At 36.5% G+C, this 14,129-nt stretch overlaps 1 protein-coding gene across 1 annotated transcript; it reads left to right on the plus strand.

Annotated features, from left to right (window-relative positions):
* The first annotated feature begins 8,891 nt into the window (after positions 1 to 8,891).
* LOC111885248 (uncharacterized) lies at positions 8,892 to 13,867 on the plus strand. Its single transcript, XM_023881519.1, has 8 exons — positions 8,892 to 10,289; positions 10,341 to 10,658; positions 10,911 to 11,091; positions 12,507 to 12,636; positions 12,751 to 12,808; positions 12,878 to 13,066; positions 13,442 to 13,616; positions 13,740 to 13,867. Exons 1-8 carry the CDS (start codon positions 8,892 to 8,894, stop codon positions 13,865 to 13,867), a joined length of 2,577 nt encoding a protein of 858 aa, XP_023737287.1.
* Positions 13,868 to 14,129: the final 262 nt, after the last annotated feature.

Below are 14,129 nucleotides of genomic sequence, written 5' to 3' on the forward strand. Positions count from 1 at the left end.
TTCCAATTACAGTCTATGAACTTTCAAGATCCACATAAAAAGCATTGAACTATTAAAAAACTTAGTCCTATTTAATATGTTTGTTGCATCGTTCAGCTTACATTTTACCATGAGTATAACTAATATTATACATATCTTGAAGCCTGTCATTTCTTGCAGATATATTGTTTCATTCACTTAAAGAGACAAGTGAATGAAACTAAGAAGACAAGTGTATAACTAATATTACACATGCAGTCTTTGTTTGGCAGCTTGGACACACTTGTAGTACCCGATCATTCATGCCACTCTTTGGTAAAACAAACTTATAGTGTACTTCTTCCAATTTCAGTCTTTGTTTCTTGTGCAATTTTATTTTAGGAGATATTTGACTTTATTAAATGTTTAAAGTTACAGGACATGAGTAAGGGCACATCTTGGAAAAATTTAGGGCAGTTGTTGGTCTTCCTCTTGGTGGTTCATCAATGAAGTGGCCAACTTGCATCATGCAATAACATTTTAGGCGAAGATGTAAGTATATATTTGTTTAATGAATAATGTAATCATATGTATGAATATGAAATAAAGCTTGTTATTTAGTATGTGATAATCATGTATAGGCAGAAAACAACTTCTATTGATATGTTTTATCTTTCCAAGGATCGATTATTTGTATGACATTAAATTTTATGCAATGGATTATATTTTTTGTATATGGTATTTTATTTTATAATATGAGAAGTTAAATGAAAATCTAATTTGAAAATTAGAAAATCTATAAATAATATTTTTTTTTTAACTTTTAAAATTACGATACGCAAAAATGTGTGTCGTCTTCATTTACGACATGACCTTTCTTGACAGGGGCTTCCTTGATACGCATTGCGTGTCATTGACACACGCGTCGTAAGGTTATGACAAGCGAATGTCTGTCATCTTCCTTTATGACAGGGCTTTCCTTAATACGCATTGTGTGTCGTAAACGCGCGTCGTAATTGTGCGTCGTCTCTCTTTATGACAGGGCCTTCCTTGACGCGCATTTGCGTGTCATCTGAGCCTTTTACGACGTGCAATGAGCATCGTAAAATGCTATTTTTCTAGTAGTCACTCCGCAAGCAAGAGTTCCTTCATGAATTCCCAACCCATAGCATTGGCTACTGGAAGGGTTAGAGATTTGACTCGGCTGTTCCACCAAGTCAAAGCTTTATCGGTGAACATACAGGCGGCAAATTTCACCTTGTCCGATTCTGAACAGGCACAAATCTTGAAGATAGATTGGATTTTCTCTAACCACCGAGTTAGGCAATGACACCTCCTGTGCCATCGAAGAATGTGGGTTTTGTGTTCATAAAGTCCTTGTAGGAACACTCCTTCCGGTGTCCCTGGTTACCTTCCTGGTTTTGGGGCTGAGTACCACCTCCTTGCCCACCTAAACCACTGAGGTTCATTTGTGATATGGTAGCAGCCACTGCAGCATTAACAGCTGCTTGAAATATGACGGGATCAAATTAAGGAGGAGGTGGTGGCGGAGGAGGATTGTTGTTCTTTGAGTTGGGTCTTTTTCTTGGAGGCATCTTGATCTAAAAAGATCAGGAAAGAGAGGATGGTAAGTCCTCTGAATTGAATCAAGAGATATGATACAAGGGATATCTCACTATGACATATATAGAATTCTATTAAGCGATAAGCAGGAAAGAGTTATCAAAGCAGATAAACTATCGCTAAAGGAATGACTGAGGAGCAATGCTGGAATGAGGATTTCTATAACGTAGTTGGCTTTAAAAATACTCCTATAGTATTTCATGTTTTGCTGTGACAACGGATCGTTGTTTGGGTATTGGGTAAGTTTTAGGCATGTTGAACACCACAGTCACTCCCAAGCACATGTTGGCCATGTCTCGAATGAATATAGTTGATCAGGCTATATTGACCCTAGACACGACTACATAACTGCCTAGGTTTAACCGCAGTGTACAACACCCATTTACTTATGTTTTGTTTTACTGATAGATATGGATTCCGGCGGTTAGGTATACTTGTATACTTTTTGAAAATACTTATATTTTAAAGCATACTTTTAGTTCATAGCACTTAGGCCCCTTTAGTGTTTATAGTCTTATACCATGTAAGGTTTGGTATACTTAGTTCACTATAAACAAGGGCTCTGATAACAATCTGTCACACCCCGAAACCGATGGCGGAAACATTCCGGGGCGGAGGATGTCATGAAGTATCGCAACCGATGTACATAGTAAGCGTAGTAAACACAACTATTACATTACATAGAAATATTTACATTTTCTGAAAACAAGTGTTACAAGTTATGTACATATATATATATATATATATATATATATATATATATATATATATATTAAATGAAGAAAAGCAAAGACGAGTCTTCTATACACTCCATATTCTCCAAAAGATCGCGGTGTACCTGTCTAATGCGGATCTGAGAATACAAGAAGTTTGAAAATCAGCATAAAGCTGGTGAGTTCATAAGCGGTTTATTTTCGAAAAAGAATAGGTTTCCTTTGGTTTTCTGAAAAATTCGTTATCCAAGAAAATCCTATATTTTCTTATATGTAAGTTTAGTTATTCGTTTATCCAACAGTTTGGTTGGGAATAGTTCACTATCCCAGGAAAAATCCTTATTTTCCTAAAAGTCGTGATTTGTTCTTGGTTCGGAATCCAATGTACTAGTATCTATCATACTTATTGTGTTAGTTAGGTATTCTGATATCCTGGTTATCCTACACTCGAATGTCGATTATCTACTTTACTTATCCGTATTTTCGAATGTTTGGAGACACTCAGAGACGTACATTAGCTGTATATTCGATGTTCTGGTGACTTCCAAAGGCGTACTTTAGTCGTATTTCCGAAACTCAGTCCACATCTAAAGGCGTATGTTTTTGAAACTCTGTCGATATCCAAAGGCGTACTTTCGAATTATTTCCGAAACTCTGGTGACACTCAAGGCGTACACTAGCTGTATTTTCGAAGTCTTGGTGTCATCCAAAGGCATACTTTCGTATTCGTTCTGTTACTTTCGTCGTTCTGCTACTTTCGAGGGCGTATCTTATTAGTATTAATCCTAATTTATGATTAGTATGAATCTTTCATAAGATTATAAAATGACACATAGATTATATCATTTTATAAAGAAATCTACTATTAGTCAGAAGGCTAACTTTGCAATTCGAACTATTGGTTAATATGGTTTTCGATATTAAAAACATACATAATATGAACATTTGAACTGAAATAATAAGTTTGAGTACAAGATTTCTTGTACTTTTGCTTGTATTCCCCCCCTGAAAACATTTGAAAAACACGGAAAAAGAGTAGGGGTATGAACTCACCGGACGAGAAATGTGTCGGTTGGATGCTAAGTGTCATTTCGGGGCTTGAGTACACTCTAGGATATACACTTTTAGTCGTGAAAACACTTTTAGTTGAGGATACACACTTTTAGTCGCGAAAACACTTCATTTCAAGTGTTTGGAGTGATCAGGGTTGCATCTAAGGGTGTGTATGGCCTAGATATGGAGTTTACTCTTCAAGAGTAAGCCCTTAGGGGAGTTTATGGTCAAATGAACATATCCCCATGAGTTTACAGCCGTAAACTCATGGTTGGTGTGTTCTTGGGTGCTAAATTGTCTTACAATGCACAAGGGAAGTTTCTAGGGTTGATTCCATGGCTTAGGAAGTGATCGGGACTTGAATTGACCTTGGAAAGGAGTTTATGGTTTATGAAGATGTTCTTGGTGAGTTTACTACCTTAAACACATGAGATTACGGCAATAAACTCATGTTTGTCCATGAATCATGTGTTTTGGTGGTTGTAGGTTAAGCATACAAAGTTCTAGGTCCAATTCTAAGCCATTCAAGGTGTTAAGGGCACTTTAACACCCTTTGGAGGTGTTTATGGTCCAAGAAGGGGTGTTTATGGTCCAAGATTGTTCTTCGGCCATAAACTCAAGTGTGACTCATTTGTGTATGTTTTGGTGCATGTCATGAAGGAATATAAGGTTCTATGTACTCATGGAAGCTTATGGAAGCTTTTGGAGGTGTTTAAGGGGCAATCTAACACCTTAAATGGACTTTATGGTCTATGAATGAGGGTTTATGGTCCAAGCATGTTCTTGGACCGTAAACTCATGTTTACTCTTCAAATGGTAAGATTTTGGTGTTCAAATATCGTACATGCAAGTCCTTAAGCCTTATCTAGGCACTAGAAGTGATTTGAAAGGGTTTTGGGGTTCAAAAACCCCATTTATAGGTCTTCACGGTTTGGGGAGGCTCCTAGACCATAAACACAAGTTCTTGGTCCTATTTCATGATTCAAACACGAATTAGAAAGCTAAAGATGTTATACTATGAGCTAGGATGGATTTCTTACCAATTTGGACCTTAAAATGGATGATTTTGGATCAAAACTTGGATTTGATGAGAGAGAGTAGAGAGAGAAAGTTATGAGGTGGTGGTAAAAAGCTAAATTGAAGTTCACTCATCCTTTATATAAGGCTTGAGTTTGTGGCCTGGTGGAAATCTACCCGATACTGACGTTAAACAATTCTTTTGGTCGTACCCGATTTAATTGTTTGTAACCCGACAGAATAAAAGTAAAATTTTTCCAAATAATAATTTGGGGTGTTTTCACGTTTTTCTAACGGGTTTGGATACTCACGAGGTCATAATTAAAGTCTAAAATAAAATGACCTAATCCAAAATGTTAACGGAAAAATTGCTAGACAAATGGTTTTACTGACAAGAACGAGATACCGTGACGGAAAATTTTTTGGGTTGTCAGAAGAACTAACCTTACAGTTTGATGAAAAGTTGAATGATAAACTTCTCCAAATACCGACTCTAGAGGTCACCTATTCAAAAGATAGAGATGAAGACTCAACTACTGTTCAAAATAACCAAAATACCCTCAAATCAAACTTGGTCAAACTTAGTCAAAGTCAAAATCAAAGGGTCAAGAAAAATCAACCTAGACTATGTAAGCCTAGCGTACTCGGCTCGTACGCCTCGCATATACACGATCTAGAATGGCCTCCCTTAGGCGTACGCCCGACATTCGACAGATTACGCCCAACATACGCGATATCTTGACAAATTCATTTTGAGGAGTTATTTCCTTAAGTCACAACATCCAATTTCAGTCTTAGCCCCAAATGGCATCCAAAACCATAAAGTGTCCAACTTTATGGTTCTACATGTCTAAGTCAAACCTAACAACAAAAACCTAACTTATCTTAACCATTAAAGATCTAAATGGCTTGCATGAAAGAATCTAAGGGGCCAAGATCATATTTTTATGATTCAAGACATGGAAATACGTTCAAAAGGACAGCCCAAGTGTTCTAAAGCATGCCATACACAAGAAAGGCCATATTTGGGGACAAAAGCTCTTATTATCGTCATGCAAGCTAGATCTAGCAAGTTAATCATCAAGGTGGGAACTTTTTACCTTCTGGAGATGGATAATGATGCAAGACTTCCAAATCCAAGCTTGCTTCTAGCCTCTAAGGTTCACCACCACCTTCTTCCTCCTTTGGAAGACACAAAAACACACTCATAGGTCTTAAAATAAAATAAATAGGGCTAGGGCTTGCAAGAAGACATCTCAAAAAATGGAGGTTGGAAGTGGGGTGAGGGTATGGGACTTAAGGTTGAATATATAGGATCCAAAACCTTTGGATTAGGATTTTTGTCCAGACGAGTTACGCCCGACGTACACATGGTACGCCCGGTGTACGCCAAACAATGCTATTTCCATTAGAGGGACTTTTTCCCAACATACCAAGATTGCACGCCCAAAGTAAGTTCCTTTTGCTTACTTTTTACAAAAATGCGACTATGGGCCATTTTACAACTTTTTTCCATGCACAAGGGCTAGAATGCAAACAATCTTCATGCTTAAGGTCAAAGTCAAAAGTACCTCATCATTGGGATATTAATATTCTCCTCCACTTGAACTAGACTTCATCCTCGAAGTCAGCCGTCTCTAGAAACTCAAGATAATGCTCTCGCATCTCCACCTCCAGCTCCTAGGTCCACTCGGAGCCTCTCCGATGTTGCCACTGAACCATTACCAAAGATATCTCCCTGTTACACAGGAACTTCATCTTTCTCTCCAATATAGCAACTGACCTCTCAATATAATTCAGGTGCTCATTGACCATAATATCATCCACAAGGACCACTGCCTCACCATCCAACACTCATATCCGCAACTAGGAGGCATGGAAAATGTTGTGGATCTAACTAAGCTCACTTGACAAATCTAACTGGTAGGCCACCCTACCTACCCTGACTATCACATGGAATAGTCCAATATACAGGGGACCCAATTTCCCCTTCTTCCAGAAGCGTATCACACCCTTCTAGTGTGAGACCTTCATTAATACTATATCACCAACCTAAAATTCCAACTCTGATTGGTGCCAGTCAACATAACTCTTCTGCTGCCTCTGAGCTGTCTGTAGTCTCTGCCTGATCTGCTGAATAAACTTTGTGGCCTGAAGGACTACTTCAGTCCTTCCCATAAACCTATGACCAACCTCTCTCCATCATACCAGGGTACGAAATCTCTGACCATATAAGAGCTCAAAAGGTAGGGCACCAATGCTGGAGTGATAGCTGTTGTTATAGAAAAACTCCACAAGAGGTAGGTAAGAATCCCAACTCCCACCAAAATCTATGACACAACCCCGTATCACATCCTCAAACGTCTAGATGGTCCGCTCACTCTAATCGTCAGTCTACGGGTGATAAGCAATGCTGACATGTAGCCTCGTGCCCAGTTCCTCGTGGAACTTCTTCCAGAAATAGGAAGTAAAGCGAACATCTCGATCTGAAGCAATGGAGACCAAAACCCCATGACGAGAAAAAATCTCCAATACGTACAAATTGTCCAAATTTTCGGCCGAAGAGCTCTCTCGGATGGCAAAAAAGTGGGCACTCTTGGTCAATCGATCCAAGATGACCCATATGTCATCAAAACCCTTGGTAGTCTTTGACAAATTGGTGCTAAAATCCATGGTGATCTATTCCTACTTCCACATGGGAACCTCTAAAGGCTACAACTTTCCATGCGGCCTCTGATGCTTGACCTTGACCATCCTACATGTCAAGAACCTCTCAACGAACCAGACTATCTCCCTCTTCATACATGGTTACCAGTAACTCAATCTCAAATACCGATACATCTTGGTGGCTCCCAGGTGTATAGAAAAGCGAGACTTATGAGCCTCTTCCAACACTATCTACCTGATCCCACCAGAAAATGGAACCTAAACCCGACCACTCCGGGTCAACAACCCTCGACTATAAGTGACAAACTTGTCGATCTCACCCTTGATCCTCACCTATTTCCAGTTTGCCTTACTAACTCCCTCTGCCTGAGCCTATCTGATCTAACCCAAAAGTGGAGAATCAAAGAATATCCTCATACACATCTCTCCAACTGAAGATCCAGCAGACTTGCGGCTGAAGGCATCCGCTACAACATTTGCTTTACCTGGATGTTAAGTGATCTTGCGGTCATAATCCTTGACCACATCTAGCCATCTGCACTACCTCATGTTCAAATTTGGATGGAGCATAAGATATCGCAAACTCTTGTAATCCGTGTAAACAGTACAACCGACCCCATAAATATAATGTCTCCAAATTTTGAGGGCAAACACCACTGCCCCCAACTCCAGGCCATTAGTAGGATATTGCGCCTCATGCGACTTCATCTGCCGAGAAGCATAAGCAAATAATCAGTTAGGGTTCGAAGGTTGTGAGATGTCAAAATTATCTTTGTTACTTGTAATATCGAAATTTTGGATTGTATGTTTATTTTAAGGACTACTTTTGTGACGAAGCTTAGATGCTGAAGTCCTTATATTTTTTTGTGCTTTCAGTTTTCCCTACAAATATGGGAAGGATATTTTAGAGGTTAATAACTTTTCCTAATTGGTATTCATATTTTCTTTCAACCTCTTGTATTCAACAGATCAAGCAATACAACATGCCAAAGAGACTATATTTAGATCTTTTGTTCCAAATCATTTCTAACTCTGATTTTGTTTGATTAGTCGATTCAATTGGAACTACATTTGGTATCAGAGAAGGAATCAAACTGTTGTGATATGATTTTCTTCTGTATCAAAAATTTTTGAATCTCGTTCTAGATTCAAAAGTTTCCGCACTTTTTGATACTGAAAATTTTTGTAGACCTTCAGTTCTAATTTGATTCTGCATTCTGATTGTCAAATCTAGTGTTCCGTGTTCATTTCCTATTTGATTAATCTTATTAATCTCAAATTTCTCAAGCTTTTCTCTAAATTCCTCCATACATCAATGGCGAACTTCAACATGAATACTATGACTTCTTTCTCGCATTTGGTAGGATCTTCAACTAAGATTCCTATGGTTATTCAAGAGTATTATGATCAATGGGCTGATTGACTGGAGGATTATTTAAATGGAATCGATGAAGAGATATGGAAGTGCATTATTGATGATGTTCATCCACCTTCATCCATTCAAAGCATTGGAAATTTTGCATCAACTCAAAGTGTTACTGAACAAACTGAAAGGCTACAGAAGAATGAGAAAAAAAATGCATGAGAGACCTTCACGGTGATCTTCCTCCTGTAGTGTATAATTAAGTTTGAACTTCCAAAATTTCAAAAAACATATGGAATACACTAAAGGAAAAGTATCAGGGGACTGACAAGACCAAAATCAGTTCAGTCAGGAAATGTCTAATTGAATTATGGAAGTTTAAGAAAAAAGATGGTGAATCGATCGAATTATACTATGATCGTCTAAACAAGCTCATCTACAAGTGCAATAAGTATGGAATTACCAGATCTACTATGGAATACAACCTTACTTCCATAATGGGACTTCCCAAAGAGTGGAGGAATGTGAGTTTGATGATGAAGACACAACAAAATTTCGATTTTTTTACTCTTAATGATCATTACAATCTGCTAAAAGCTCACAAAAATGAAGTAAATGAAGTAGCTGAAGAGTCAAAAATCAATCTGGGAGGTCCATTAGCTTTGGTTTCGAAAGTATTGGGAAGAGTAGGGGGGATGGAAGCTACTGAGAAGGAAAGCTCTGAAGACGAAGGTCTTATCGTCAACTCTGATGACGAAGCGGTGGCTTTTTACTTCAACAATAGAGTAAAGAAGTTTTATAAGAATCCATTCAATGGAAAGTTGAAAGTTGGTGAAATGAGGGGAAGCAACACTAGGAAGGTTAGTGATGAGAAGAAGTTTGAGAAGAAGGAGGTTAAAGCTGAAGATTCGGGAGTTGATTGTCATTACTGTCATGGTGCAAATCACATGGTAAATGACTATATGCTGAAAAAGAAAGAAGAAAAGATGAATAGGGTTAAGGATGAAGCATACTATTCCAAAAATCTGGAAGAATTGAGGGCAAAGTCGAAAGGGATGTTACTAGTAGCGAGAGGAGAATATGAGGATGAGATCAAATACCAAATATGGTCTTCAGGCTCGGATGACGAAGAAATGATAAATCTGACACATGGAGCCATGTTTGTGAAGTTTGAGGAGGATGAAGATGAGAAGATTATTGGTCGTTGCTTTGTTTTGACATCAGCAGACAAAGCACCAATGACTTCGAAGGTATGTTCTCTACTTCAATCATTTAATATTCCTTCAAGTGCTTATAATTCTATGTTAACTGAGTTTGATGATGTTGTTACTTATGTTAATAATCAAGTGATATCTGCTAGCAATGAGGCTAAAAAATCTACTAATCAGTTAGTAGAAACCCAAAGGATGTTGGAGGCGAAGAAGGCTAAAATAGATCATCTAGAGATGCAAATAACAAACATTATGATTAATATAGATAGTTTTAATGGAGGTAATAGGATTTCGTTAAAACAAAGGAATATTTATTGTAATTCTGCTAAAAGACTCTATTGTAAAATAACTGAATTGCATCATTCTAGTGACATAAGTAAAGAACAACATAAGAAGCTTCTACCATTCTTATCTTTCGAAAGGGAAAAAGGTGATGCTACTTCATATGATTCTGAGATGACTATTTCAGACATTGATAAAGTCCCTGATAATAGATATCGCTATGGAATAGTGAAAATTGATGAACATTTAGATGCTAATGATCTTGTTGATATAGTTAATAAGACTTTGATTGCACATGAAAAAATCAAGATTTTGAAAAAGAATCAGAATTCGACTTCTGACTCTCAAAGCAACTTTGCTGATATCGGAGATGACAATATCAATGAAATTAAAGTAGAGGAGGTTGTTGATTGTTCTTAGTTATCTATCATTAATGTCAAATCGTTAACTAAGGGTAAAGAAAAATGTCAAGATTTGAATATTAAAGTTAATAAAGACCAATCCCCTACTTCGAACGTTTTTAACCCTGACCATGTGACTGTCGAAGATAGTCAGACTGACAATGATGATGATGATGAGGTTTCGAAGGAAACAAAAGATCCAAATGTTTTGAAAGAAACACAAATTCCACGAATTGCTAAAGATCAGGTGTATAAAGAAACGAAGAAATTTGACAAAACCATGAAAGAAAAAAGTTCTCATTATCTTGAACCTAATTATGTGGTTTATCCAAACTTCAAGTGCACTGACAATGTTGTCTTTTCAAACCAAGTATTTGTCACAAATGGACATGGAGATAGCGTGAAACCAGAAATAAACAAATTGGTTGAGGAGGACAATATGAAAGCTTTGAAGGAAGGATTTTTCTCAATTCAAAGCACATTTGAGAACAATCTTACCAAAAACTCATACACTTTCCAAAGATAAAAGCCAAATCGAACTTGGGTGGTTAAAAATGAATCATCAAAGGTTGAGAAACAACCAAATAATAAAGTTTTTGAAAATCCAATTAATAAAATTCAGAGCCCAAAAGAAAAGATTCAAAGGATTTCACAAGCAAATGGGATTTCAATGAATAAGGCACGAAACAAAGCTTATAGAAATACTTACGTGTCCAAAAAGAAACAACAAATATTTTCTTCCAAACCATCTGAAAAGAGAAAGTCTGAATTTGTTAAGACAACATCAGAAAATCCATTTTCTGGTGAAAAGAAATCAATGTCAAAACCTTTGAAATAACAAGAAGATTTTTCTAAAGACAAGGGACAAGTTTTGAAACTAAATCAAAAGTCAATTGTTCAAACTTCTTATCATGAGAATTATGTGAAAAGTCAACAAAAAGGTTTTGTTAAGAATTCTAACAATCCAAAATTTTCACAAAATACTTTTCAGACACGTGATTCTCAATCGAACAAACAAAAGACTTATCATCGTGTTCCTTATCAAAATCAGTTTTCAAATTCACATACAATTTTTCCAAATAATAATGTTGGTTATCAAAACCGATTTCAGAATTGTTATAATCCTCATGTTTCGACATGAGTGCTAACTAGACACTTTGAGAAATTCAAATTTCAAGGGAGAAGAAATGAATCTTTCAAGCCTGATTAACCTCATTTTCAAAACCCACCTTCAAAACAAACCACAAACGCTACATTTGTGAAAGGAAAAACAAATGTGCAAAATATAAATCATTGGTTGGAAGGAAAGGGAAAGAGTTTTCAATCTGGGAAATTCTCTCAAGAACAGATTAAGAATGCATATGAGAAGTATCTGAATGAATCCTCAAATGGAAGTTATTCGTCAAAAGAATCAAATCCTTCTGCTAAAAAATGGATATAAGTTTTGATAGAAAAAATCAAGAAGAACAACCTAAGAAGAATGAGGTGCGGTTATGTTGACTTTAAATCTTCGAGTGATTACATTTCGATACCCTTAAATAATGAGATGGACTTAATTGATAGCGTAAAAACAAAAGTTCGAAACCGGATAATTGGATCGTCGATACCTCAAGTATTTTATTATAATAACCAAGGACCCAAACAACCTTGGGGACCTAAATTCTTTACATGATTGCAGGCTTTGTGTGACAAGCAATACGATGAAAAATGGTATATCGACAGTGGTTGCTCTCGTCACATGAATGGGAAGAAGGAAAACCTGAGAGATTTTTGAAGTCTGGACAATGCTGGTGTGGTGAAATTTGGAAATAACAACAAGTGTCAGGTCAAAGGTTATGGGAAAGTGACTAGCAGGAAGTTGACAATCAACATAGTTGCTTATGTCGAAGGTCTTCAACACAATTTGATAAGTGTTTTGCAACTTGTTGTGGGTACTAGAAATCAAGTTGTTTTTAATGAAGAAGGAAGTGTAATATCCAACATCGAAAAAAAGTTCTTCTTAAATCAAAACGAAAATGAGATATGTTTACACTTGACATCAAACCGATTGTTGGTGTTCCTTCTGTTTGTTTACTTTCGAAGGCTTCTTAAGATATAAGCTGGTTGTGTCATCGAAGCTTATGACATCTGAATTTTAGGAATTTGAACAAATTGGTGGTGAAAGAACTTGTTCGAGGTTTTCCTGTATTATAATTTGATAATGATTCTCTTTGTGCAGCTTGCAAACAAGGAAAACAACATAGGCAAGGTCATCCGATTGTGATTGATTCCAAGATCGTCAAACCTTTGGAACTTCTTCATATAGACCTTTGTAGTCCTTCGATAGTTGAAACACTCAACAAGAAGAGGTACATTTTTGTTATGGTTGATGATTTTTCTAGGTTTACTTGGGTATATTTTCTTCATTTGAAATAAACAACAACTCAAGTAATGATCGATTTTATCAAACATATTGAATTAAGTCTGAAGAAAAAGGTTTGCAAAATCAAGAGTGATAATGGATCTGAGTTCAAGAACAAGGTTCTCGATTCATTTTTGGCTAATAAATGAATTTGGCACAATTTCTCTTCTCCTTACACACTTCAACAGAATGGCGTTGTCGAAAGGAGAAATCTTTCATTACGTGAGGCAGCAAGGATGATGTTGACATATGCAAATCTTCCACAATATCTCTGGGCAGAAGTTGTTTCTACTGCTTGCTTTACTCAAAATCAGTCTTTTTTTCATAGAAGATTCGATATTACCCCTTACGAAATCATTAAAAACAAGAAACTGAATGTAAAATTTTTCCATGTTTTTGGTTGTAGGTGCTTCGTTATGAATCTTAAGGATAATATTTCAAAATTTCAGTCTAAGGCTAATGAAGGAATATTTTTAGGATATTCTTAAAATTCTATGGCATACAGGGTTCTCAACAAGCGAACAAGGAAGATCGAAGAAACTTTTAATCTCACATTCGATGATCACTATGTCAAAAGTGTTAAAAAACATTTTGAACACAAACCAATTATTAATGAATCAAATTCTGACTCTGAAAGTGTTAATTCATTAGATTTTGATTATGATTTAATTTATGGTACTCCTAATAGGGTTATTGATGCTGAAATTCATCCTAAGGATAATTGAATTGCTAAAGCATCGAAACATATTAAGGATTCAACAGTAATTGAAAAAACTGTTGATCATCATTCGACAACAAATTCTCCGGTGTATAACGAAAGTCTGCCAGTTTTACAAAATGATAAGGTGGAGGGGGAGCACTTAACATCGACTACTCATGTTAAGGGGGAGCATTCTTTCGAGAGGGAGAATGGGAGAACGAATGCTGGTGTCGAGGGGGAGCATCAAGAAGATAATTTTGTCGAGGGGTAGTAAAATGATAAAGAAACAAATATTTCAAATAATCAATATAAAATTTTTCATGATTCGACTGATAATGTGTCAATTGCAGGATCAGAGAATGATGAAACATTCGAAGATGCACCTTCGGACTTTGATCCATCATATCCTCCAATGGATAAATGGACTCAAAATCATCGATATCAACAAATTCTTGGTGATTCACAAGCTAGAATATAAACAAGGCTCAGATTCGTGCAAAGAATGAGGTACTCAATTCTCACTAGGAATTTTTCATGTTTAATGTGTTTATTTCAAAATTTGAACCAAAAAAAATAAAGATTGCAATGGAAGTTCCTGATTGGATTGTTTCTATGCAATCAGAATTGGCTGAATTTGAAAGAAATAAAGTTTGACGTCTAGATCCTAAACCAAAAGATATGTCAGTGATTGGATTAAAATGGATTTTTAAAACTAAAACTGATAAAGAAGGTAACGTTGT

Source organism: Lactuca sativa, chromosome 5 (genome assembly GCF_002870075.4).
Source record: "Lactuca sativa cultivar Salinas chromosome 5, Lsat_Salinas_v11, whole genome shotgun sequence".
NCBI lineage: Eukaryota > Viridiplantae > Streptophyta > Magnoliopsida > Asterales > Asteraceae > Lactuca > Lactuca sativa.

What these genes read in the sequence shown, in the direction of transcription:
- LOC111885248 (XM_023881519.1), top strand. Translation starts at nt 8,892, where the DNA reads ATGGGACTTCCCAAAGAGTGGAGGAATGTGAGTTTGATGATGAAGACA. An exon ending in TTAAAAACAAGAAACTGAAT is followed by an intron (nt 13,067 to 13,441) that starts GTAAAATTTTTC and finishes AAACATATTAAG; the next exon opens with GATTCAACAGTAATTGAAAA. An exon ending in GAATGGGAGAACGAATGCTG is followed by an intron (nt 13,617 to 13,739) that starts GTGTCGAGGGGG and finishes TGTCAATTGCAG; the next exon opens with GATCAGAGAATGATGAAACA.